This window comes from Paramormyrops kingsleyae, chromosome 9 (assembly GCF_048594095.1).
Source record: "Paramormyrops kingsleyae isolate MSU_618 chromosome 9, PKINGS_0.4, whole genome shotgun sequence".
In the NCBI taxonomy this organism is placed as follows: Eukaryota; Metazoa; Chordata; class Actinopteri; order Osteoglossiformes; family Mormyridae; genus Paramormyrops; species Paramormyrops kingsleyae.
In genome coordinates, this window is record NC_132805.1 from 3084614 (window position 1) to 3108320 (window position 23707).

Consider the following 23707-nt stretch of genomic DNA (forward strand, 5'->3'; position numbering starts at 1 on the left):
CAGACACAAGCACCCGATGGATAGAATAGGGATAGAACCTATGTGCTTCATTTATTGAGAAATTGTAAATATATGAAAGTCACAAAAAATATATAAAAAAAAAAGAGTTTTGGCAACTATATACAACCAAAACCACAACACTTTTAAAACCAATTTTATTCAAAAAAACACTCTCCAGTATCAAGTAACATACATTAGAAAACAGAGTAAATTAATGAATTAATTATTGTAACTCCATAAACCGCAAAAAGACACAGGCCATGGGTTTGCAGATGACGTGATCCGTGGTCCTGTTCCCGTCATCAGCCGGTGACCTGCAGCCTGCACTGGGGCGGCTTGCAGCTGAGCGTGAGGCGGCCGGGATGAAGATCAGCACCTCTAAGTCTGAGGACGTGATGGTTCTCAGCCCACAAAGGGTGGATTGCCCTCTCCTGGTGGGGAGGGAGTTACTGCCTCAAGCGGTGGAGTTGAAGTATCTCAGGATCTTGTTCTCGAGTGAAGGAAGGTGGTAGAAGGAGATCGGCAGATGGATCAGTGCAGACCCTGTACAGTAATGCTAAAGAGGGAGCTGAGCCAGAAGCTTCCAATTTACCAGTCGTTCTACATTTTTGCCCTCACCTATGGTCATGATACACCCATGAAATACAATGATCCATTGGGGAAATAGACTAAGGCGGGAACATAAATACACAAATTTAACCAGTAAACGACATAGCAGGAGTGAGACATGAAACAATTAACCAATCAGGGAGGGTGCAGGACAACGAGCAATCGGGGCTGAACACACATGGACTGGCGCAAAAAAACAGGTAACAGGAGAAGCAACTAATTAAATCAAGGAACTCAGAAACTAACAGAAAATAGTAAACAGAATATAACACTACGGGAATAACAAAAACAGGTAAAACACAACCACGGGCACAAAGCAAAAAACCAAGTTACAAAACACAGTAACTAGAAATATTGTTACAAATGAAACACTAGGGAACAAAATCTGCAAAAATACAAAAACAGGACAAATAGGATTTGAACACACAACTAAGGGCTTCACAGGTAGCTGCATGTTCAGCTCACTGAGCCATGTGGCCATCAGGGGAGCAGGGGAAACACACTAAAGACAGACAACGGGGAGGACAGGATGGCCAGCGACACCTGCTGGCCAAACGGGGAGACGACACGGAACAAAATAATTTTTTACGTTAGCCTAATCGGTATATTTGTGTCTCTTAACCTTTAACAGCCAGGTACAAATTAAATTACAGACAAGTTAAAGTTTTAGAAACGTACTCAAGAAAATAAGTATCCAGTGACATATCTTACTGTACATGTTTGACAGGATATCTCCAAATGTCCTGTACAAATAAGCTTCTAACTTTTAAGATGTTCCCTGTCATGTCCACTATACATGTCAAATTTTTATGAAATTTTTACTTTTGATACACAAATTGAAATGGCTTGTGCTCTACTTAAGTGGAAAGGTCAGTGGAATCAAAATATATTCTTATACTTTTATATGGTAGACCTTTTGATGCATGGCAGAGTATCTTTGCTTGTTTAATCACAAATAAAATATTTATAGTGCACCATGATTCACTCATGCTACATGAGAGAATTTGTTATGTCCAGTTTAAAACCTTACGGATCCCTCTGTTTATAGGGAAAGTATGATGGTTGCATGGTGACCCCAATGCTGTCAAATAATGCTGAAGAAAGCATGAATGAAAGGAGAGAGTTTAATACTGATGAATGTGCTTTGTGTCGTTCAGTTACTCAGAAATCTGTGTATATATGAAAATGCCCTTAATGTGGTTTGTGACCTGTTTAATGTTTAATTGAACTGAAACGGTCAGAATGTCAGGAGGCTAAATGAATTTATTTGATTATTAACTCAAAGAAAAATCTATATAAAATCATGTTGCAGGTGTTTTGCCAAAAGAAGCCTAATGACATCCAAGGCGATGGCCACACAGTGAACTTTATGATTGCGATTATGATTACATTTATTAATTATTATTTTGGAGAGCAGTGCGTGATTGCCTGTTGTAACATTGCACATTTTTTTTTTTATGTATATATTTTTTATTTTGGTAGACATTGCGGGGTGGGGGGGGGGCATTGTGAGCACATCTGAATATTGGGGGTGGGATGTGTCCCCCCAGTACATACTGTAATTACAGCCTTGACATAAATAAAAAAAGGTGATCTATATGTGTATTTCATATAGGCTAAGTTATGTCTCTATAAAGATATCGTCCTTTAATCCATGTAGATCATCTATACATACATACGGCTTGCCAACGGGGGTTTGAGGTAGTGACAGATACGTTTATAGTCTCTCTGGCCATTCCGGATCGCAACTTATTCACATCTCCAAAGCTGGGTCTCAAGGCACAGATGCTCACCTATGCATGAGCGTAAAGATTCTTTCAGTCATGCTTTAGAGGGGTCCTCAGCACTAACTTTTATCCCTGCAGAGAAAAAAAAAACGTTGAGAATTTATTTCTATTCATTCTTGTAACGGAATTACTGGAATATGAGAAATGAAATAACATTTTTAACAATAATTCATCCTTCTGCTTTAAGCTTTACCAATTTGTACTGATTTGCTCAATCCTTCCCCGCCAGTCAACTGTGTCTCTCTGGCTCTTCTTAACATTTTTATTATATTTATATGTTTCAGTGTTAATATTCTGTTTATTATTTTTTTTTACTTTTCATTTGCACTTCAACCAATGAGAGCATCTCATCTCAGTGTCTGACTGCATTGTATATCTGAAGCTGACAATAAAAGTTTGACTTTGACTCATCTGCGTAGAATGCAAGGCAAGTGACAGCCTGAAGGGGGCGCTAGTCCATTAGAGGATGCAGAAACACGCGTCGGCGTATACACAGCTGCGGAAGACAGTGAGGAAAGGTTGGTCACCTTTTTCCCACAGCTGGCACCGACGTAACCCGGCCGACAGTGGCAGAAGTCGGGCAGCACACACCGGCCCCCGTACAGGCACTTCTGTTTGCACACAGCTGTAAGACAGCCAGTTTCAAACTGCGCATCAGATGTGAAGGGGCTGAGGGGTCGTGACTCGCGGCGTGCTGAGAAGCACTACGGCTGACTCACGGGTCTGGCACTGCAGGCCTTCCCATCCAGGCGGGCAGTGACAGGTGTTGGGTCCCACGCACTCGCCACCGTTTCTGCATGTCTGGTGGCAGATGGCTACGGCCGTAGCGTGGGTAGGGAGATGAAACAATGCACACAGTTAGTGTTGAAAAGAGCCCCCAAGCAATACCTTATTAAATATTTTTCTATTTTGATATGTATACAACTGTGTGCAGCATAAACCCCCTATTTGCTCAAACCCAGCAGCATGCTATTATTTAGTCTGGCTTCCAGCGTGTCTGTATTCAGAAGGACACTGGTATGCCCCAAAATCAATGTCTGCCATATGGCGCATCACAGATTGTCACCCCGGCAGGCAGAGTCGAGCTAAAGGTCAGCCACACTCACGGACACTGCATCTTTTCCCCTTCCAACCGGAGGCACAGGAGCAGGTGTTCGGGCCCACACACTTGCCCTTGTTCATGCAAACCGGATCACACACACCTGAGAGCCAAAAAAAAAAATACTCATTGGTGCCTAAAGAAGACTCATACAAACAGGCAAATATTTACACCAACATTAGGCAAGCATTACATGCTCAATGCGCACAAGACAATGCAGACAACTACTAAACAGTAACAGAGTAAAAGGAACTCTTTAAGGTTTAATGTTACAGGATATATAAAACCGTACAGCATTCTGGAGAAATTATGCTTAAATTCCTTTGCTAATTGTTCAATAGAAGTTTGTCTCAAATGTTACTAATTAAAGTTATGCTGGCTGTAACATTTTTGTTAATAGGTAATGCCATTAGTCCATCATATAATATTTAGTTTCCAATGAACATAATCGGATCCGTCCTAAACAGCACATGTCAACCTGAGAGCCGCGGATGACTCACTGCTCTGGCACCTCTTCCCGGTGAAGCCCTCGGCACACGAGCACACGTTGTTCCTCATGCACTGACCCCCGTTTTTACATGGAGGGCTGCAGACAGCTGAAATACAGTCATATGAATGTAACACACTAATATACTCTTATGCACTTTGTAATCTTGTGACCTGTTTAGTATAGTATACGGTTAGCGTCTGTAGATGACCGGCAATGAACAGCCGAGCAGCTAGTCTTTCACTCGATGGCGTGTTCCTGGCATGGGAGAGACGTTCTTACCAATCTGGCACTGAGATCCGTAGAAGCCAATGGGACAGAGACAGATGTTGGGTTTCACACAAGTTCCCCCGTTCAGGCACACAGGTTCGCAGTCCGCTGGTAGAGTAGAGAACAGTATAACATAGTCAGCTAAATCGTTCACTCAGTTTGAATGGTTTAGTGGTTTCTCCTAAAAGTGAGCAAGGCTGAAAGGTGGTACCTGAGCTGCAGGTGGGTCCGAACCAGCCGGATTTGCACTTACACACGTCAGGGGAAACACACTCGCCTCCATTCTCGCAGTGCCGGCTACACACCACTGAAAATTCACATGGGACCACATGTTACTCGCTCACTTGATCTTCAGGAATATGCATCCAGTTGTACTACCACAATAAAAGCGACGACTCTGTGGAACTGAAGCATTTCTCTCCAGCAGTTGACAACCATTCAATGGCCTCTCACTCGTTTCACATCTGGGTCCCACGTAGCCGTACTGACAGGTGCAGAGGTTTCTGGCCTGGCACGTTCCTCCGTTTTGACACGGCAGATCACATTTGGCTGAAGAGAAGTGAAGGAGCAAAAGCAAATAACTAGTCAAGAATTACAACATGAACTACACAGTGGAAACTGGCATGAATGCAGGTATCATGTAATCAGGGGATTTTAATGGGTAGAAAACTCCACGTTCCCATACATTTGTTTTGACAGTCAGATTAGCTTTTTATGCTGGTTACCTTCCTCACAAGTGGCTCCGCTGTAGCCCAGGGCACAGGCACACTCATTCGGTTTCACACACTTGCCTCGATTCTTGCAGTCAGGTCGGCACACAGCTGTGGGGAGGACAGTGACGTTAGAGTTTGGTGTGTAGAGTCAGTATGCGACCTGCCCACCTTCTGTAACCGCTTGTCCTGTTCAAGGTCACGGGGGGTCTGGAACCTATCCCCGAGGCTACTCACACACCAGTCACACACATGGTAACTGTTTTCAGACTGTGAGGGACATGGAGGAAACCCCACCACAACACAGGGAGAACATGCAAACCTCACATGGAGCCATGGCAGAGACTCAAAATCCCAGAGGCATGAGGCAACAGTGCTAACCACTGCACCACACTGCACCACACTGCACCACACTGCACCACCCCAGTCACATAATATTAGACAATAAAATGTATGTGAATTGGCTGCCCTGCCCAAGCACTTCAGCTGAAATAAATCCCTATAAACAAGGTGGTTAAACCCGGCAAGCACTCTGTCTGGTAACACAAGACCATCCCCCTGGTAAATGTTTAATACTTTTGGTTTCTTGGGATGGCAGACAGACGAGAAACCAAGCTTAGACATAGCAGTCCATGCTAGAACCCTCTCCCTTCTTGGAGAAAGATACCGAATGTCACTCTAGCTAACCAGGAATGTGATGCGCATGAATTCTGAAGTGTAGCGCGACTCACCAATGTGGCAGCCGAATCCGGTGTAGCCCTCTTTGCAGGTGCAGGTGTTGGGCTGGGAGCACTCCATGTTCCGCCCGCATGGGTGTCGGCAAGCAGCTGCGCACATGGGAGTCGCAGGAAAATAAATCAGGTACCATGAAAGAAATAAAAGCAGCATGAGTGGCAAGCAGCTCACCTTTGCAGGTAATCCCGTCGCCGGTGTACCCGTGTGGACAGTGTCCACACTGAAACGACCGTGTCTGCGAAGGCTCACAGGGCACTCCCGGAAAGCAGGGTGCATCCGCACATGTCAGATTGGAGGAAGAGGCCTCGTGTTCTTCCAGGCCTGGCCCTTCATCTTCTTGGCCTGGGAGACGGACTGCAGGATTCATAGCTTTGGGGTCACTCTGGTCATATGTACGTCACGGCACATTCTTACCAGTAGAGGGCAGCTTATTAATACCCGTGTGGCTTCCTGCTGCTGTCCGCCGGCCGTCTAGGGGCCTCCGAGGTTGGGAGGAGGACACAGTGGGCACGTGCTGAGACCCGCCCTGGCTGCGCTCAGAAATAAGGACCCACGGCTTTCCAGAAGAACGGAACGGCTTCTCCCCTACAAAACCCAAGTATTTATCCAAGCTTATCACACAGATAAGGCACACAAAGCTGTATATGTAATTATTTAAACAGGAAATCAAGGACTGAGTGGGATTTGGTGAACAAAGCATTCCCCACCAATTGGGATGCCTGGGGCACAGGTGTAGCCGTCACCACGGAGCCCAGGAGGGCAGGGTCCACAGGTGAAACCGGCAGACAAGTAGGGGCTTTCGAAGCACTGAACCCCGGGGAAGCAGGGCTTCACAGCACAGGGCTTCGAAGGAGCTGGAAAGCCAAACAAAAAGGTGCTATGAGCAGCTAAATAAGCATTAATCCTGGGCTCCCTATTGCAAGTGCAGGGCATCCACAGAAATTGATGATATATTATTGGTATTACCACCTTATTTATTCAACAACCCCCTTTGTCGGGATGAAGGATTTTCAGTATTAGTGAATTCCTTTGTTCTCAGTTGTTTATGTGATTGTGCTTCAGTGGTCAGGGGCCTCTAGCTCTAATCCGTTTTAATTGTGGGGTATTCAGAAAGTGGGGAAACCCCTGATCTGAGCGACTGATGTCATCATGAAGTATCCCAGCTGCACTGTGTCCTGTACACTGTAGTTGTCTCTGTGCTTACTGTTTGTACTGAGCCATAACCAATTCTGGTGTGTTCTCATACTGGCAATAAAGTGTTCTGAGTTCTGAGTTATTTCAGTGCGACAAATACTACTTACCAGAGCTAATTTTGGGTCTCAGGAATGTCTGGTACTCTCGGGTAGGTTGAGCTTGTGTCTCCGTTTTACTTTCAGACACATCCACATCTGTCTTACCTTGAAAAGAAGATATGTTTAAAGTGTTCCTCAAATACCCTCCAATGAGCTGATGTGGGAGCACTGAAAGTGAAAGTGAAAGTGAAAGGGCTGAACCTACGGCTGCAGCTCCGCCCATCTCCACTGTATCCCACGGGGCAGGGCCCACAGATGAAGGAGCCAAAAGTGTTGTTGCAACCCACTTGGGGAAAACATGGTGCAGACTCACATTCGTCAACATCCTCCCCACAAGACAAGCCTGTGGTACCAAACAGTGATGGTCATACACAAGCAACATCAAACAAAAAATACCAAGAAACAAACTGTATCTAATTCATGTTTCCTTGAGTCATGGTAAACAACATTGGGGAAGGTTCATGTAACATGGGACATTTTTTGATATATCTATGTAAACCTACAAACTTCTGAGAAGGATATCTTCTTCTGAATTTACCTGTTAATCCAGGTGGACACACACATGAGTAAGAGTTGAGTCCATCCACACACCTGCCGAAGTGACAAGGGTTGGATTTGCAGTTGTCTGACCGACGCCCACACTGCGCCCCCTGGTGCCCATCTGGACACACACACAGGTACTCCCCACTCCCAGGGGGAAAGTTCATATTAGTGATGCAGGAAGCTCCATTCAGGCAGCCACATGACCGCACTAAAACCTGGAAGGGACCCAGATATATACAAAAGGTCACTCTTTTGGGTAAGAATGGGTGTGTTATGGGGAATTTCTAAATCAGAGCTCCCTCTTGTGGTAAAAGAATCAAAAAATATTTTCTAAATATATATGATCATATTCATACCCAGAACATAGGTGGCATTAATAGAATAAAATATCTTTTAAATTATTCAAACCTGGCATGAATACAAGTCAAGAGTTTGAGCACACTTGCTGGAAACAGGGTTTTCGATATGGTTTTACATTATCTGTTCTTTTGTATATTGAAATTGTCTGTAAATCGTGCGTACCTAAAAATAGATTTTGTGCATCTCAAGGTGTTTTTTACTTCATTTTCTGGCTGAAGAGTGATGGACTGCCCAGTTAGACATTATCCTGAAGGAATCACATTCAGGTAGGCTGTATAATAGCCATGCTGGATTTGGTGAAGATTACCAGCTAAATAACCTCTGACTATATCACTGTCTCCTCCATCCTCAACAGAGAGGAATATTACAGTTCGTACAGTCAGCTCACAAATGAACTACAGTTGGACCCATATGTTTCAAATTTTCACTCCATAAGTCCATAACACCGGTTTCTATGTTTACAGTGTATACAGTTTGAAGCATAGGTAACTATTACCACAAGCAGAGTGTTCAAACCTTTATTCATAAAGCATATATATTAATTTAAGGGCAATATCATGCTTTCCAATGGGACAAGAAATACCACAAATAATGCTTTGAACCAAACTGTCGATATAATTTTCTCACTGTACCTCTACGACGGCCCGGGTGGCTGCATTACAGTCATCAATAACTGTGAACACGAAGGTCTGCGGAGAAGCTGAGGTGACTTTCCAAATCAGCAGCCCAGCGGGGGACAGAACGGCGTCTTTCGGTCCAGACTCCAGTGTGAACTGGACCGCCGAGCCCTCGGGATCTGATGCAAGGAACTGGTACACAAAGTTCTCGCCGTAGAAGGTCCTCAGATGGGCTTGTGGAGGCTGGAACACGGGGGCTTTGTTTGCTGACGGGAGACAGAGGACAGAGGTGTAACGTAAACATCACGGAAAGGCCTTTAGTTAGTGTAAGTGCGAAAGGAAACACGTGCAGCCCTGCTAACAAGCTAACACGATTTGCTAAAATATGCAGTCTATCATTTTGGACACAACAGAGTGCTTTTAGTCACCTAGCCGAGTAATTTTACCCCCAGAGAAACAATTTTCACATTACTACAACTATTATGTGGTCAATTAATTTGTTCACTATCACTTAGACAGGTGGCAAATTTACACACTGCTACAATTAAGATTAAACATTTTGCTTAAGGGTACAACAGCAATGCCGGTGCTACAATTTCAATCAGCAATACTTCAAATCCAACTCCATCTTCCACATGCAATCATATATCCAACATAAAAGGAAAGTAGAGCCTTAATGCACATGATGCACCATCTAATCACAGCTTCACAAAGGATTAGACACAAAGATGTCTACATAAGCAAGGCGATTAAAAGTACTGCTTGAAAAAAAAGCTTATTTACCTTCAAAAACAGACCATGTAAACTGTGAAGAATCTGGGCGGCAGATGAGACAAGGGCTGGTGGGGTTGAGGTCTCCTTCTCCGTAACACAGCCCATCGATGCTGCACGTTTTCTCCTTAACACAAACAAAGGAGGAACCAAGAAAGCACAGAAGGTCAAGTTCACCCAACAAGCAAACAAAATTTTCGAATGTGTTAGGGCTGAAACATGTTCTTATGTTCTTATCAAACATCCAAAAGACTAGCGGTATGTGCAAGCAGCATGAAAAAGCACGCAATCTGTACAACAATACGAACTAATCCTAATATGAACTTTCCATAAACGATTACAAGTACAACGAGGAACACTGCCCACTAACATCTTCACATGCTGTCTCATGGCCGGACCCTTGCAGGTGGATCTGCAATGTGTGTAAGTGATTTCAGCCACGGAAACTCAGGTGATACCCACCCTCAGAGTGCAGAGGCCTTCGGCCTGGGGTGGGCAGATCTGACACGCTCCGTCGAAAAGGGTCAGGACCTTGGCATTGCTAAACCCATGCCCATCGTTGGAAACCTGGCAAAATACTGACATCAGCATGGAACATTCCTGAAGACTCTAGGAGACCTATAACCTAATCTGCTATTTTAAAAAAATCAGCGTACATGTATATGGCAATTAAAATTACTTTTATAAAGGATACCCACTTAAATGATTTACATATTTTATTTAACTGAAAGTGATTATGTTGCATTTTTAGGATGCTCAGTGTGGAAACTGGGCAGATTTTAATATCGCTCTAACCAACTATCTTTCTTTCCTCTTCTGCATATCAGGGTGCTATTATAGTGCAAATTAGAAGTATTACGACTCAGAATAACTGTTTATCAAACAGCATATCATTGGGTGTCTTTTCACACTTTATGCATCAGTCCTTTGCGCATTTGATCATGTTATTAACATAGAAAACAGGTACTGCTTGGTATTGATGATTTCACTTCATTCATTTTATTAGTTACATTCATTAGTGATGATCAGAGAGCAGAACCTGACAGTGTCCATGAAGGAACTGGAGTTAGGGACCTTGCTAAGATCCCAGCACTGACATCACACTGGCAGCTATGGGATTTGACCTTCTGATCATGGGCATGAGTACCAACCCTCAGAGCCACAAACCAACCACCATTTCATGATTCATTGTAAAAGAAAGTCTCCTCTTAGAACCTAACCCTAACCCTAACCCTAACCCTAACCCTTGCTTGAGGCATTAACACGTACTTTAATTTGCCACCTAGCCATCGGTTTGTTGTTGATTGTTTCTGCTTCCAGGCCGTCAAGACCTTGTGTTCCTTCCACTGGGAGCTGACAATCCAGAGACGTAGGACTCAGGAAGAAGGCAGAAACTAACTGCGGGTCTTCCAGAACCCACTCGCCATTGACAAGCTGGAAGAAGACGCGAACGTAAAAAGCTGACAGTATTACTGCATTAGTGTCCTGCTGATAATGAAAACTGATATTACATAAATTCACAGGTGTTTCTGGGGCAGAGAGCTACCTTTTCTTTCACCACTTCACACTTGAGCTTAGTGGAGGCTTGGAAAGCCTGACCAGACACCCTGACGGTGGAGCACTCACGCTGACGGACATCACAGAGGCCTGCCCTCTCCAACTCCGTGATCTCTGGGATCTGATCTTCGAAACAGCATTTTACAGAGAACAAAAACACAAGGGCAAAAGAGAATTTCACACTGTAAACAACCATACAAACAGGCACACATTTACCAGTCTTATATAAATACAGATACTCCTCAGCTTACAATTGGGTTATGTTCTGATGAACCCATCGTAAGTTGAAAATATCGGAAGTAAAACAAAACATGATGTAACACTTTTGGGCGTTTAGTACACATAATGGGCTTGAAAAAAATTGGTTAAACAGGGAAATATACACAGTATGATATGTTGTTAATGTATCAACAGATCAAAATTCAAATTTGATGACTACTGAATGTGCATTGCTATCTCACCATCAAGATGTCGAACCATCATAAAGCAAGGAACATCTGTACATCGATACTGGTTGACAAGTAAAACGTGAATATCCCATTACAGTGATCCCCTGTTATGTCACGGTTAAGCTATCGCACCCCCACTATATCGCAGATTTTTCCTCGATGCATCACAGTTCTCTGCGAACAACATATTGTTATTATTGTGTTACTCATATCCTTAGCCTGACATCCACATATCATATGTGTTTACAAAGTGTGTTTTAATAAGTTTACATGTGTTTAAAATGTGTGGGAGGGGCATTTTAAGGCTTAAACTATAAAAAATGTTTGTTTATATGGTCTTTCTATATCGCGGATTTTCACCTATCACTGATGGGTCTGGAACGTAACTTCCGCGATAGGCAGGGGATCACTGTACTTGTTTCAGAAACTGCTGCGTAACCTGAACTTGATCTACATGTCTTCATAAAGGAATTAGCTACATTGCCTAGTTCACAGCACCTACCAGAGAGCACGCTGCAGTCGTAGGACCCGAACCCAGGGAGGCACACGCAGCCCGACTCGGAGCAGTGCCCGTTGTGGCTGCACAGTTCAGGACACCTGAGAAGGGCCACAGCGGTGCCCCACTCGCCACCCCCGCCGTCCTGGATCAGCCTCCTCTCGCACTCGTTCTGCAGCAGGGGCAGGCTAGCGCTCAACCAGGCCTGGTCGTCCTTCAGCTGCAGGTCAGCCACGCACATCAACACTGCGTCATTCAGAGTGTCGGCCAGCAGGGGGCCGCAGGCCATCCCCACACTGGAATTGACCACGGCGCGGAGGCAGAGCTGCATGGTATGGGCCGCGGTCGGGCCCAACGCGGGGGGCCGTGGCAGCGAAGGCTCCGACCGGTCATCTTCCACATGGTCATCGGGGAAGAAGTAGGTGAGGCCCTCCAGAACGGCCTGAGTCAGACTCTGGCGTGAAAACTCCACGACGGGTGACCCGCTCTGCCGTTTCCATCTGGCACTGGCAGCGTGGGAGCTGCTGTCCTGCCCGGCAAGCCTGCCAGTGCTATCAAACGATTTATCGTTCATCATTCCTCTGACCTGGCTGTGGGGGACTTCCTGCCTCTTCCAGGGAAGCTTCTCCCGACTCTCGTCCGTGCCGTTCACTGGCAGCACCGACCTTAAGTATTCCGCGGTAACGTCCTGGAAAGGTATCACCGATGGGAGCCTCACGTTGCCGGGATGAGCACAGGTTGTGGGAACGGGGGGTGGCTTGGACACGTAGGCTTCCTGTTCGCAGTCACAGTAGCGCCTGACATTTTCCGAATTTTCATGGTGCGGAACGCTATCAAACAGGCTGCTGCCAGGGGGAAGTCTGGCAAGAGCAGAGACATACAGGCGCAAAACTGTCAACGTGCCCGATTTCGTAAAAAGCAGAGGCGGAGCAGGGGATTCGGAGATGCTTACCTCCACTGGCCGATGAACTCAGAAGCATCCTGGACGGCGGTGTCCCCCGCCCTGCGGAAGTCATTGTGGGGGTCCCCGTCGAAGGTCCCACACAAGCCCTCTGTGTGCCCAAAGTCAGAACTAGGAGCTCGCAGGCTAAGACTCATCCCCCATTCGGCCACGTCCGCTCGCACAAAGGCCCCCGATGAAAATATGATCTGTGAGAAACAGAAAAACACAAAGGCACAGTGCAGTTGCTTAGTTCATTTCCTCTTCAAAAATTCCTCCTCGTGCTTCCAAGTTTTGGGGCACTGTATTCCCAGCTGCAGTAAACAGAATATGCGGAATCTACCGTTCAGAAACAGGCCATAAAAAAGATTTCACTGATCGCTTTGGTGAGGTTCGATTACTTTATGGAAAATACTTTAAAATGTATTATTGCTGATTGAGTTACAGACATGCAGGCCAACAAAAACAATATAAGAAATACACCATGATCCATGCCTTCGGAAAGAACTAATATCTGAATATGCCTCCAAAAGCTTTCAATCTAATACTACTGTCTGTACCTGTGTGTGTCTGTGTGTCTGTGTCTGTGTCTGTGTGTATTAACTATCCACCCCTGTTCCAGATGCTTATGCAGTACAGGGTCACAATGTGTTAGCTTGGAGCCTATCCTAGGAAAACACATGCACACATACCCATTAGGTGTTCCTCAATATGCGTACTTAACCATTCCCACATACCCGTTTGATGCCATCTTTCATTATCTAAGCACAGTTCCAATGCTCAAGAACAGAGGTACAGAAGACAGTAAAAATTCCTGGGACTTGCCCAGCCCCAGATATGAAGGATGCATTGCTCCCCAACAAAAACAATCCCATGATTCACTGCGTCCCAAGTTCGTTCTTGGGAGGCAAGTTCTTGCGGAGAACACAAGTACGTTGTTTATGTTCTTGGCATTGATAAACACCCATTGTGCCATTGCATTGAGTTTTCAGAAGATGCAGCCTTCCCCATGCAGTGTACATACCGTCACTTTCCTGCCCTCGTAGGACTCTGTGATCCGCACACTTCTACCCACATCCCTGCTCTTCACAGACAGCTGTGGCCTGCTGCTTCCCCGCTGTCCATTGCACATGTCAAAGGTGAGAACGCTGCCACCGTCTCGGGCAGCAAAACCACACGCACAGGATGCTGGGTAGTGTAGTCCTCCACACTTCCACTGACGGACATGAACTTCAAACTCCCTCACTGTGCTCTTGTAGAGAACAAAAGTCCCGGTCTTGAAATTATCATACTTCCTGTAAGAAACACAAGCATTATCTCTGGTTTATTTTAAAAATGAGACATAAATTGAGGAGTGTGAAGGTACCAGATGTTGCAGCAGGAAGTGGCTGCAAATTTATGTCAAAATCTCAAACAGAAGCTATTGCAATACTGAGAAAGGTCACTAATCTGCGTTGTTTTGCTAAAATCTGTATATCTTTATGGATTTAAAAAATTACTTCCTTTGGACGAAACCATCAGTAATCAGATGAATAACATATAATAGCAGCATTGTCTTTTTATAAAATAAACATTCCAGATATAAACAAATAAATGAGACAGAAGACACGAGACTGAAATACCTGCCATCAAGCGTAATCACGTGTGGATCACTGAAAGAGTAGCAGTAGGCAGAGGGAACATCCTTCACATGAATCTGAAAAGAGGGGTCTGTTATTGCGTCATTAAACCCAGTAAGGTAAAATGTTCAATGCAGCGCATGTTTATATCCTTTATGATCTATCCAAACAAAAACATATCTGAACGTTATTACTGGCAGAGGATTATTAAAAGAAGGTATCTAACGATAGTGATAAATTAAGCAGGAAACCAAGTGTGACATCTCTGTCCATTTATAAAGACTGACTGGCCGCTTACCTGGATGGTCTGCGGAGTGTAACCCCTCCACAGGAAATTTTCACTACCAATTGGCTGGACCAAAATCTCTGTGGTTCGGTTCCCGTCCTGCACGAAGTCTATCACGGCAGAGAAATGGACCACGGCAGCACTGCAGATTCCATTCCAGCAAGGCATCTGTGGAAGCTCCACAGAGCAGGAAGACAGGGCCACATTCGGGCTCCGGTGATCCTCTCCTGAGGGGACAAAAAAGGAACACCTAGACGGTGCATAGAAGTGAAGACTACTCTACAGTTTATATGAGAAAGCTATTGCCTGAAGACCATCAGTGCCCTTGAAGACCTTAAATTCAGGGATGGGAACAAGTCACGCCTTGGCGAGTCCAAATCATGTCTCAAGTCAAAATATTGCAGGTCCAAGTCAAGTCTCAAGTCATGTGCCCTCAAGTCCAAGTCTTTCCATTAATTTTGGTGTGGAGTCATCAGATTTGTGACTCAAGTCCAAGTTGAGTTGTGAGTCATGTAACTCGAGTCTCTACCTATGTCAATTGTTTCTTATCTTTAGTGAATAAACTTGCGGCAGAAAAAACCCACTACGATAAGTTGTAGGTTAAGTCCTTCATAAGCAGAGGTTTAGAGTCTCCACTCTGTCACAGTTGCCTTCACACAGTTTTAACATCTGTGTATATGCAGGAGTGAAGCATCTTTCCAACAAACTATCTCAGGGGACCTTGCATGCAGCCAAATGAAAATTCAGACAGCAGAGAAATAATATACACTGAAATGATCAAATTAATGTTATTGTATCCATAGGGGGGACTATAACCTCAAGCCTTCTTGAGCCATAGGGTCCTTGAGTCTTGAGTCATCTGCCCTCATGTCCATGTCAAGTCCAAGTCTTTCCATCAGTTTTGCCGTATCAAGTCAAAAGTCATCATGTTTGTGACTTGAGTCCAAGTCGAGTTGCAAGCCAATGACTTGAGTGCCCACCTCTGCTTAAATTCTGGGCTATGCTGGAAGCCTACAGCAGGTTACTTACGACGCCTTTACCTTGATTTCTGGCACCCAGGTGTAAGGTGAGAGCGCACTCCTTCACAGGACTTCCATTTGAGGAACAGGGGATGGGAACTGTGCTCTCCACAGTCAGTTTGTACTCCCTCCCATCTTCAGAGATAGACATAGCTTCTGGAATCAACTGGGGTCAATTCACAAGCACCCATGAGAAGCTACTGGTATTGCTTGACTGCTTTTAATCACATTGATTTACATAAATTTGTAAACTTTTGACACAGTTTCCAAAGGCTGGAAACAATAATTAAAGGCAGATTAATTTGTTTTTATTAAATATACCCTGATTCCAGCGAAGAACTGCTCACTCTCCACTGGGGTTCCTCGTATTTCTGGAGTGTCAAGAAAGAAGCTGGTGCAGCTGCAGTAGATCTGCACAGGGGTTAATGGAGCATTATGGGAAAGAAGGAGTATGTCCCGCCGTGAATATGCAGTGGTTCACAAAGCCCTCTATCATTTTTACTCTACAGCGGTACGGGCAGCCTAAAAGGAATGTGACTCCAGGGATATTCCTCGGTTGCCACATTTCTCACATTCAGTGTTTGTAGGAAATGACCTCTCAAGCCCTTAGCACTGCTTGCCTGAAGCTGGCTTGATAAATCCTTTGTTGTTTCCAGCCCCTATTATAATTAACCGAGCTGGACAGTTTAGGTTCAGAAAGTAAAAATCCAGACCCAGATTTTGTTTCAACCGACCAATTGGGAGTCATAGTCACAAATTCCTCAACTGGTCGGTTGAAACAAAATTTTGGCCTGGATTTTTGCTTTTCTGAATCTGAACTATCGACCAGTGTAATGAACCTATCGACGAGTACCTTATCCCCAAGTCGCAGGTTAATTCCATCCAGCTCAATGTATGAGAAGGTCTGCACAGTGGTCTCCTGTTTGAGCTCCTCCTTCTTGCTGTCCGGTGACATCCGTGACCATGTCACAATAAAACCCAAGGAGCTGTTCTCATTCCGGGCCTCAAAACTACACTTTAAGTAAATATTGCTTCCCGAGAGATTTGCGTTGATTTTGGGAGCTGATGGCAAAGATGGATGTTTAGCTGAAAGGAAAGATACAGGTCAAACACAGAACACGCAGCAGCAGGTAGCAGTGATTATGGGATACAACTGAGAGAAGGGATCTTGCCAACCTAAACTTATGAACCATAAGCAGATGTGCAGCACAAACTGAGCAGGAGAAACTTTGTGTGGTTTGGAAGATATCTGAGGGATCAGTCCATTTCATCATATTAATTCAGACCATTGTTAGTTCAGGTAACTTTGGTAACTGGTTCTTATTTGTATAATTCCAGATACTCTAAAGATACAAAGAAGGCTTTGCAGACTTCACCTCTACAGGTTCCATCAACATCCATCTCATCTGGATCACAGACTCCTGGCCTTACACTTGCCATCTCTGTTCCACGGAAAAAGCAGAACATTGCACCAGTATACATAATGTAATTCTCTACCTGTTTATGCATTAAGAGAAAACTCAAACAAACAGACTTACATGCTAACACACATAGAATCACTCGCACATTTACAGCTGGTGCAATAAGCCAACACAGTCAACATGCAGTGAGCCTGAACACTCACCCTGCGCGCAGTAGCCCATGCATCCCTGCGTCGGCTGCAGCAGGTAAACAAAGAAGTCCCCGCAGTTCCGCACGGTCACAGGGATGCGGAAGAGGCAGCAGTCCTTACTGCTGCTGAAATAGAACTGCCACGTGGCACAGGCAGTCATCTGCTTAATCTGTAGAGGCTGGGGCAGTGTCTCCCCCTCCCTGAGTGAGAGCCACACCGGAGCCTGCGTCCCACAGTGGTTCACCTGCGTGTGAGATACGTTACGAGCAGCATATCAGCATATCACACACCTTAATACTATACGTTTATACTATATAATCATAATAGACATCTTCAAAAAGCTCAATACTTAAAGAGACCTTTCAGAAATCCTCCGACTGATGGGAGATAAAGAACATTCCACCACAGATGTTCTTTGTAACTAGTGTAATGTTTACATAGGTTCTGTCTCCACTGGGTTGAACAATGACCAAGTATTCTTCTTACAAGCCTTCAAGTGGGATTCCAGTATATTTTAAACATTTCTAAGATTTCTATATAAACATAAATTGTGCATGCACTTTTTTATTATTTCTATTGAAGTCTTGAGAGGCAAAAAGATTGCATTCTCGATGAGCATAGAAGATAATACTCTGGTATATTCTGGCCTTGTTTCCATGAGCTTATTTACCTTCACTATAGTACTATTATATCTTATGTATCCCATAAACTACATTAAATATTGCCATGCAGTTACTGCATTACAACAAAAACTTTGGTGGAAACTTTGGCCAAAGTGCTGCTGTACTAAGATTTGCTAGTTAATTCTATTCTTGGTTGAGAAGGTTTCAAGGAGGATGAGCTTGCCTCAACACATTCGGTTGGCATGACGGCAGGCTTGTCAAAGATCTGGAACTGGTACCAGCCGGGAGCGAGAGAGTGGTCACACACGAGAGCCTGCAGGGAGGACTGCTGGAGCCGCTGAGAGCTGAAGCTGGTGCTGCGGTAAGGGTTCTGAAGCAGGGTGTGTCCGTCCGCGGTGCATTCGAGAGGCGGAGCTGAGCAGGAACCAACCAGCAGACGTTCATGCCATGGAACAAAATCAAACACAACCTCAGTCATGCTGTCCCATTAAATTGGGGTCTTTATAGAGGAGCTGTATATGTCTCAGCAGTTTGGGGATCCATGCCTGCATGAAGAAGGCTGTGGGTTCAAATCCAGTTGCTGGCAGAGAAATCATAATATGAGCAACCCCCTAAACTCTACCTCTTCCAGGGGAGCTAGATGCTGGTTAATAGAGAGGCACTGATCCGATATTCGGATCCAGATCTATTTGATGGATCAGGTATTGGCCATATGTGTCCGATACTTATTTAGTTTTTGGCAGTCTCTAAAAAGATGTTCGTGTTAAATCAATTTGTACAATCAATCGCACGGCACGTTTTTCCCATTTTAGATGTGTATTTTTTTGCGGACTTAAGGTAAATAAATCAGTGGGTGTAAGCGCGATGACTTCCACCTGCTGTGACGTCATGCGCATGCTATTTGCAGCAGGAGAAGCGTAAAAGCAGCAGACAAGGTTGTGACGGTCTGGAAGTACTTTACGCTTTTAACAACAAGTACTGGTTTGCAGTCTTTATAAAAAAAAAAACATAGTTTTGAGTGGTGGGAGTAGCGTTCAGTGGAAAAATCCCCCAAACAAAGTGCACGCAGTTGTGCGAAACGACGCGAGTAATATGAAAAAAGCAATGGATGATTTGGGAGTCGCTAGCTTGGGCTGCGCCCTCCTACACTTTGTGATACTGTACAGGGGTGACTATCGCAACGAAATGTAAATGACGCTATTGCCAGTGAGAGAAACATTGTGGGGCATTTTAACCATTGGCCACTTTCATGTACTGTGCTGGAAGATATTCAGATTGAACTACAAACGCTTAGAACAAGACGTACAAACGAGGTGGAACAGTGCGTTATGTAGGCTATGTTTCTAGCAGCCTAATTAAAGTTTTTGGCATATTTTTTCATCTGTATCTACTAGCAGGTGTGTATCGGAATCGGATCAGAACTGAAAAAATGTCGATCCGCCCATCCCTACTGGTTAACCTTGTGCTCTACACCGAAAACAAACTCTCACCTATACTGTCGTGTCTGTGTTTCTCGCAAAGATCATGATGGGGTATGTGAAAAAAAAAATCCAGTTTCCCCATGATGAAGAATAAGGCGCCTCTATTCTACAAAGATGGCACAGGGTTTAAAGTGTTATTGTTTTACTTGTTTGTCATTTGTTCATTTTAATTTTTGGACATTCTATACAAACTCAAAACATGGAAATAACAAAAATATATTTTAAAATGTATTACATAAGATGGTATTTCTTTTGTGTCACTAATTGTATGTGTGAAAAATAATGTGGAGCCTGAGGAATGACAATACATACTTTTTTTATTCTGTGGAAAAAGAAAGATCTATACCTACTGGCCAGATTTACTAGTTAAGTAAAAACAGGACCAGTAGTATGAACCTTCTTGTAAGTAGAGATGTCATCCATCCTGAATCCTTTACTGGGTAGCACCATATATTATAATAATGTATGATAATAATAATATGGATCCAGCAGCAACAATGCTTGGACTAATAATAATTATTCATTTTTAATTAGGGCAAGAATTGTTTATAAACCGATAAAGTAAATTAACACTCAATCAAACATGCCTGCTAAGGTTAATTGGTCCCCTTCCATTGCTGCATGATTAAGCCACATCACACCACCAAAATGTGCGGAAGGCATGGAATTTGTCTTTTGTGTGTTCTTTGGACGACTCCGAATTATACAGCAGTGTATCGCTGCCACCGTGACAAAATAAAATTTGCCAAGTTGTTATAATGAGATAAGTATTTCATTATAATGATATCTGTATCTTTCTCACTGTAATCATTCTCAATGTACTTCTTGTCTGCATCTGGTATATTCTGCATAAAGCCATACTTTACACTAGATTCATATGTATACAGTAATTCATCCATCCATCCATTTTCCAACCCGCTTATCCTTCTGGGTTGCGGGGGGTCCGGAGCCTATCCCAGAAGCGGCGGGGAACAACCCAGGATGGGGGGCCAGCCCATCGCAGGGCACACTCACACACCATTCACTCACACAGGCACACCTAAGGGCAATTTAGTAACTCCAATTAGCCTCAGCATGAGGGGAAACCAGAGTATTCGGAGGTAACCCCACGATGACACGGGGAGAATAGATGATCCGCATTTCACTGGTACTGCACCTATACTCTCTGCACACTGACAAAAAGTGGAATCAGAGAAAAGAGAACAGAAACACTTTATTTAAGCATGATTGTTGCATTTATTTATGTTTATAAAAACCTACATGCTTCAACAGCAAAGACGTATATACTACGGAGCCGGCATGTCTCGTTATAACAAGATACTTATCATGTAATAACGAGATAAGCATCACATTATGATGAGAAACTGGGCAAATTTTATGTTATGGCAACAGCAATACACTGTCGCACAATTGTAAGAGGATTTTCGTTTAATTATTTTGAATGAGCGCGGAGATTCAGGAGGCCATGCACTGTTAGCCAATAAAACATAACAAAGAGTGTTTGCTCATTTTTGTTGATGTAACTGGACTATATTTCACAGCAGAAACTTTGTGATTAACAATAACACCATTTAAATTGATCGTAGTAAGGAGGTAAGGATCATGCACTGATTACAGTGTGTCGCCGCACACAACACATGACAAACCACCTCTGAGATGAGAACCCGAGTGCAGCCATGTGGTGGGCGATACCTCAGCACCACTCCAGTCCAAAGGGACCAGTGTGAGTTTTTTCCAGTGGCTGGAGCGTTAATCCTGCCACCAACCCCCAAGTTATTCCGTATAAGTTGGAGGACCTCCTTGCAGGACTGGGTGTAGATTAACGTCATACCCAGGACAGAGTAACTACAGGTTAAGGGCCTTGCTCAAGGGCCCAAAATGAGTAGAATCACACTAGGCATTCAGGGGATCTGAACCAGCAACCTTCCAGTTGCTGGCACAGACCCCTAGCCTCAGAGCCACCACTCTGCCCATCGTAGTGCGTCAAATGAATTATTTTGTAATTAGTCGGATGTTATCTATCACAAATGACATCGATAGTGAAAATAAGGACACCAATATCGAGCTGAAAAATCAGAAATTAAAAAAGAGGCATGGCTGGGACCAAGGGCAAGACTTTCACTTGGGCGTTGGGGGGTTGAGGTCTCCTCTCATTTAAAGGGTCCCAGGGGGTTGTGTTGGTCGGGTTACAAGAACAGTGACTTCTAATAACAGAACTGTATGTCACAAGGAAATTAAATTATTAACTAAAACGAACGTTAAAGAGAATGTCCAAGATTGCCACATTGGACAGCCCAACGACTGTTTCCAGCGATACACACCCCCTCTGCAGAGTGGGAGGGGCTGGCAAAAAATCAAAAAGGCCCGCAGAGGTTGAGGATCAGGAAGGTTCTCAGCTGGTTAAAACGTTAAAATCATCCAATCCTCCAAAATCAAAGTCAACCATCAATGCTCTTCTGAAGGAGGCCCTAGCTACAGACTGGACAGAGGACCTCAGGTTGCAGAAGTCTCTGTGTCGGTCCCCCCACTGTCAGAGAGTGGAGAAGGAGGCCATGAAGCCAAAGGCACAGCATGAGAGACGGGAGGCATCCAAGGTCAACAAAGTGAGCCTGAAGTTCAACATCCCTGCAGACAGAGAGGCGTTCAAACTGGAGAACTACATCCATGGAACTGAAATCAGGGCTGTACGCTAAGCCCAGAGTACCTGGGAGAAATATGAAGGCTTCTGCAAAAGATAGATGGATGGATGGATAGATAGATAGACAGACGGATAGACATTGCCTCACAAATCAAATGAAACATTATTAACATTATTATTATAAAGTTGATAAATTTCCTGACCAAAGTCTACTTCATAACTGTGAACTTGTTTGATGGATTCTACCCAACAAACATCTGGCTTAAAGACTACGTTCTGAAATGCTACATTTCTAATGGCCATAACAATGAGCCAATTATCCATCCATCCATTAAATGTTAATGTATGGGCATATTTCCTGTACAGCAACAGGTACCTCCCAAAGTTAACTCTTGGCAAAATCAAAAATAGCACAATAGAATAAAAAAAATATTGTATGTAGCTTTGCAATATAGATCACTCACGTCATGCAACGTGAACATTCCCTCAGTCACAGAAACGTGGACTCTGACAGAATATGCAAAATATAATAGTGAGGTCACTTAGAAAACTTCAGCTTCCTAATGATCATGAGGAACCTAAGCTTGTCCAACAATAACATCTTGAAAGTTCCACGGAACGATGTCATTCCAAGTCATACGAATATCAAACACAATATAAATGAATACATTTCCAGCAGGCATATTAGAAATTACTCACAATAATGTGTCCAAAATATTTTCAGCAGACAATTACACATTTTCATATACACAATTTGAGTAAAACTGACTTGCATTTCAAACTGACAGAAGTCATGACTGAAAATTGTTCTTATAAATGTTGACCAGAAACTAAACAAAGGTAATTATTATTAGATGGTTTTATAGAAGTACATTACTCTAATAACTCTACATTATTACTTTGAATACTGCATTTTAATAACAAACATAAGGAGAAATTTGACCTGCTGCAGTCCAATTTGAAACATTGTATTTGCTTAATTTAAGCAGTATTTTTTTATATATAATAATATTACTTTACCATATGTAACACAAAAACCGGCCATTCGGCCAGCTTTTAATTAACTTAATTTCGCGTCTTACTGCATTTATAAAGCCTTTACTATCACCCCGTGCTAGAAGTGCAAAATTATGGGTCTCATTTAACAAAATGAGCTAATGACCACATATACAATCACAATCAAGGTACAAAATACATCAAAGGAAATATTACGTTCAATCAAAGCAAACACTGTATGCTTGTCGCAACAAATGAAAACAGGTAAATACTACCGTGGATAACTTTATAAATATGCCTGCTCCACGGTAAAGTGCGGTTCATACTAATGGTTTGTCTGCTTACCTGGTCGACAATATACTCTAGATGACAGTGAGACGAGGAGAGAAATAAAGAAGCGAGTCACGCAAACTTCATCCCTCATGGTCACTCCGGAACGGCGAGGCTCCTTTCAGCAAGTATCTCACGGCTTTCACGGTCATTCAAAAGAATTCTGAAAACAAACTGTAAGTATTTCGACGAATAAAAGTCTCCTTAAAGGGTATTTGGGATAAAGCACTGGCTGGATACTGATGTCCTACGTCCCCAGCGAAGTGAGACCCAGGAAGTGTAGTGCGGCAGAGAAACGTACTTGGCCCAAAATTGCGAGGTTACTTGAGAGAAGGGGCGTGTCCTGAGCGGGCATTCCTCACGGTGTCGAGCTCACTCTCA

General features: G+C 43.8%; 1 protein-coding gene across 1 annotated transcript; it reads right to left on the reverse strand.

The window, feature by feature from the left end:
- Nucleotides 1–17: 17 nt before the first annotated feature.
- vwde (von Willebrand factor D and EGF domains) lies at nt 18–23626 on the reverse strand. The gene is made up of 33 exons (XM_023802719.2): nt 23342–23626; nt 18105–18295; nt 17271–17502; nt 17023–17088; nt 16500–16732; nt 15968–16057; nt 15668–15812; nt 14640–14854; nt 14345–14418; nt 13747–14017; nt 12735–12931; nt 11789–12642; nt 10827–10963; nt 10550–10714; nt 9743–9847; nt 9293–9407; nt 8525–8775; nt 7528–7747; nt 7195–7332; nt 6999–7094; nt 6405–6551; nt 6136–6282; nt 5869–6051; nt 5694–5789; nt 4978–5073; nt 4706–4801; nt 4464–4559; nt 4265–4360; nt 3996–4091; nt 3503–3598; nt 3116–3211; nt 2924–3021; nt 18–2468 (listed from the first exon to the last, which is right to left on the reverse strand). Exons 1-33 carry the CDS (start codon nt 23418–23420, stop codon nt 2463–2465), a joined length of 5223 nt encoding a protein of 1740 aa, XP_023658487.2. The 5' UTR covers nt 23421–23626; the 3' UTR covers nt 18–2462.
- Between the last annotated feature and the right edge of the window lie 81 nt (nt 23627–23707).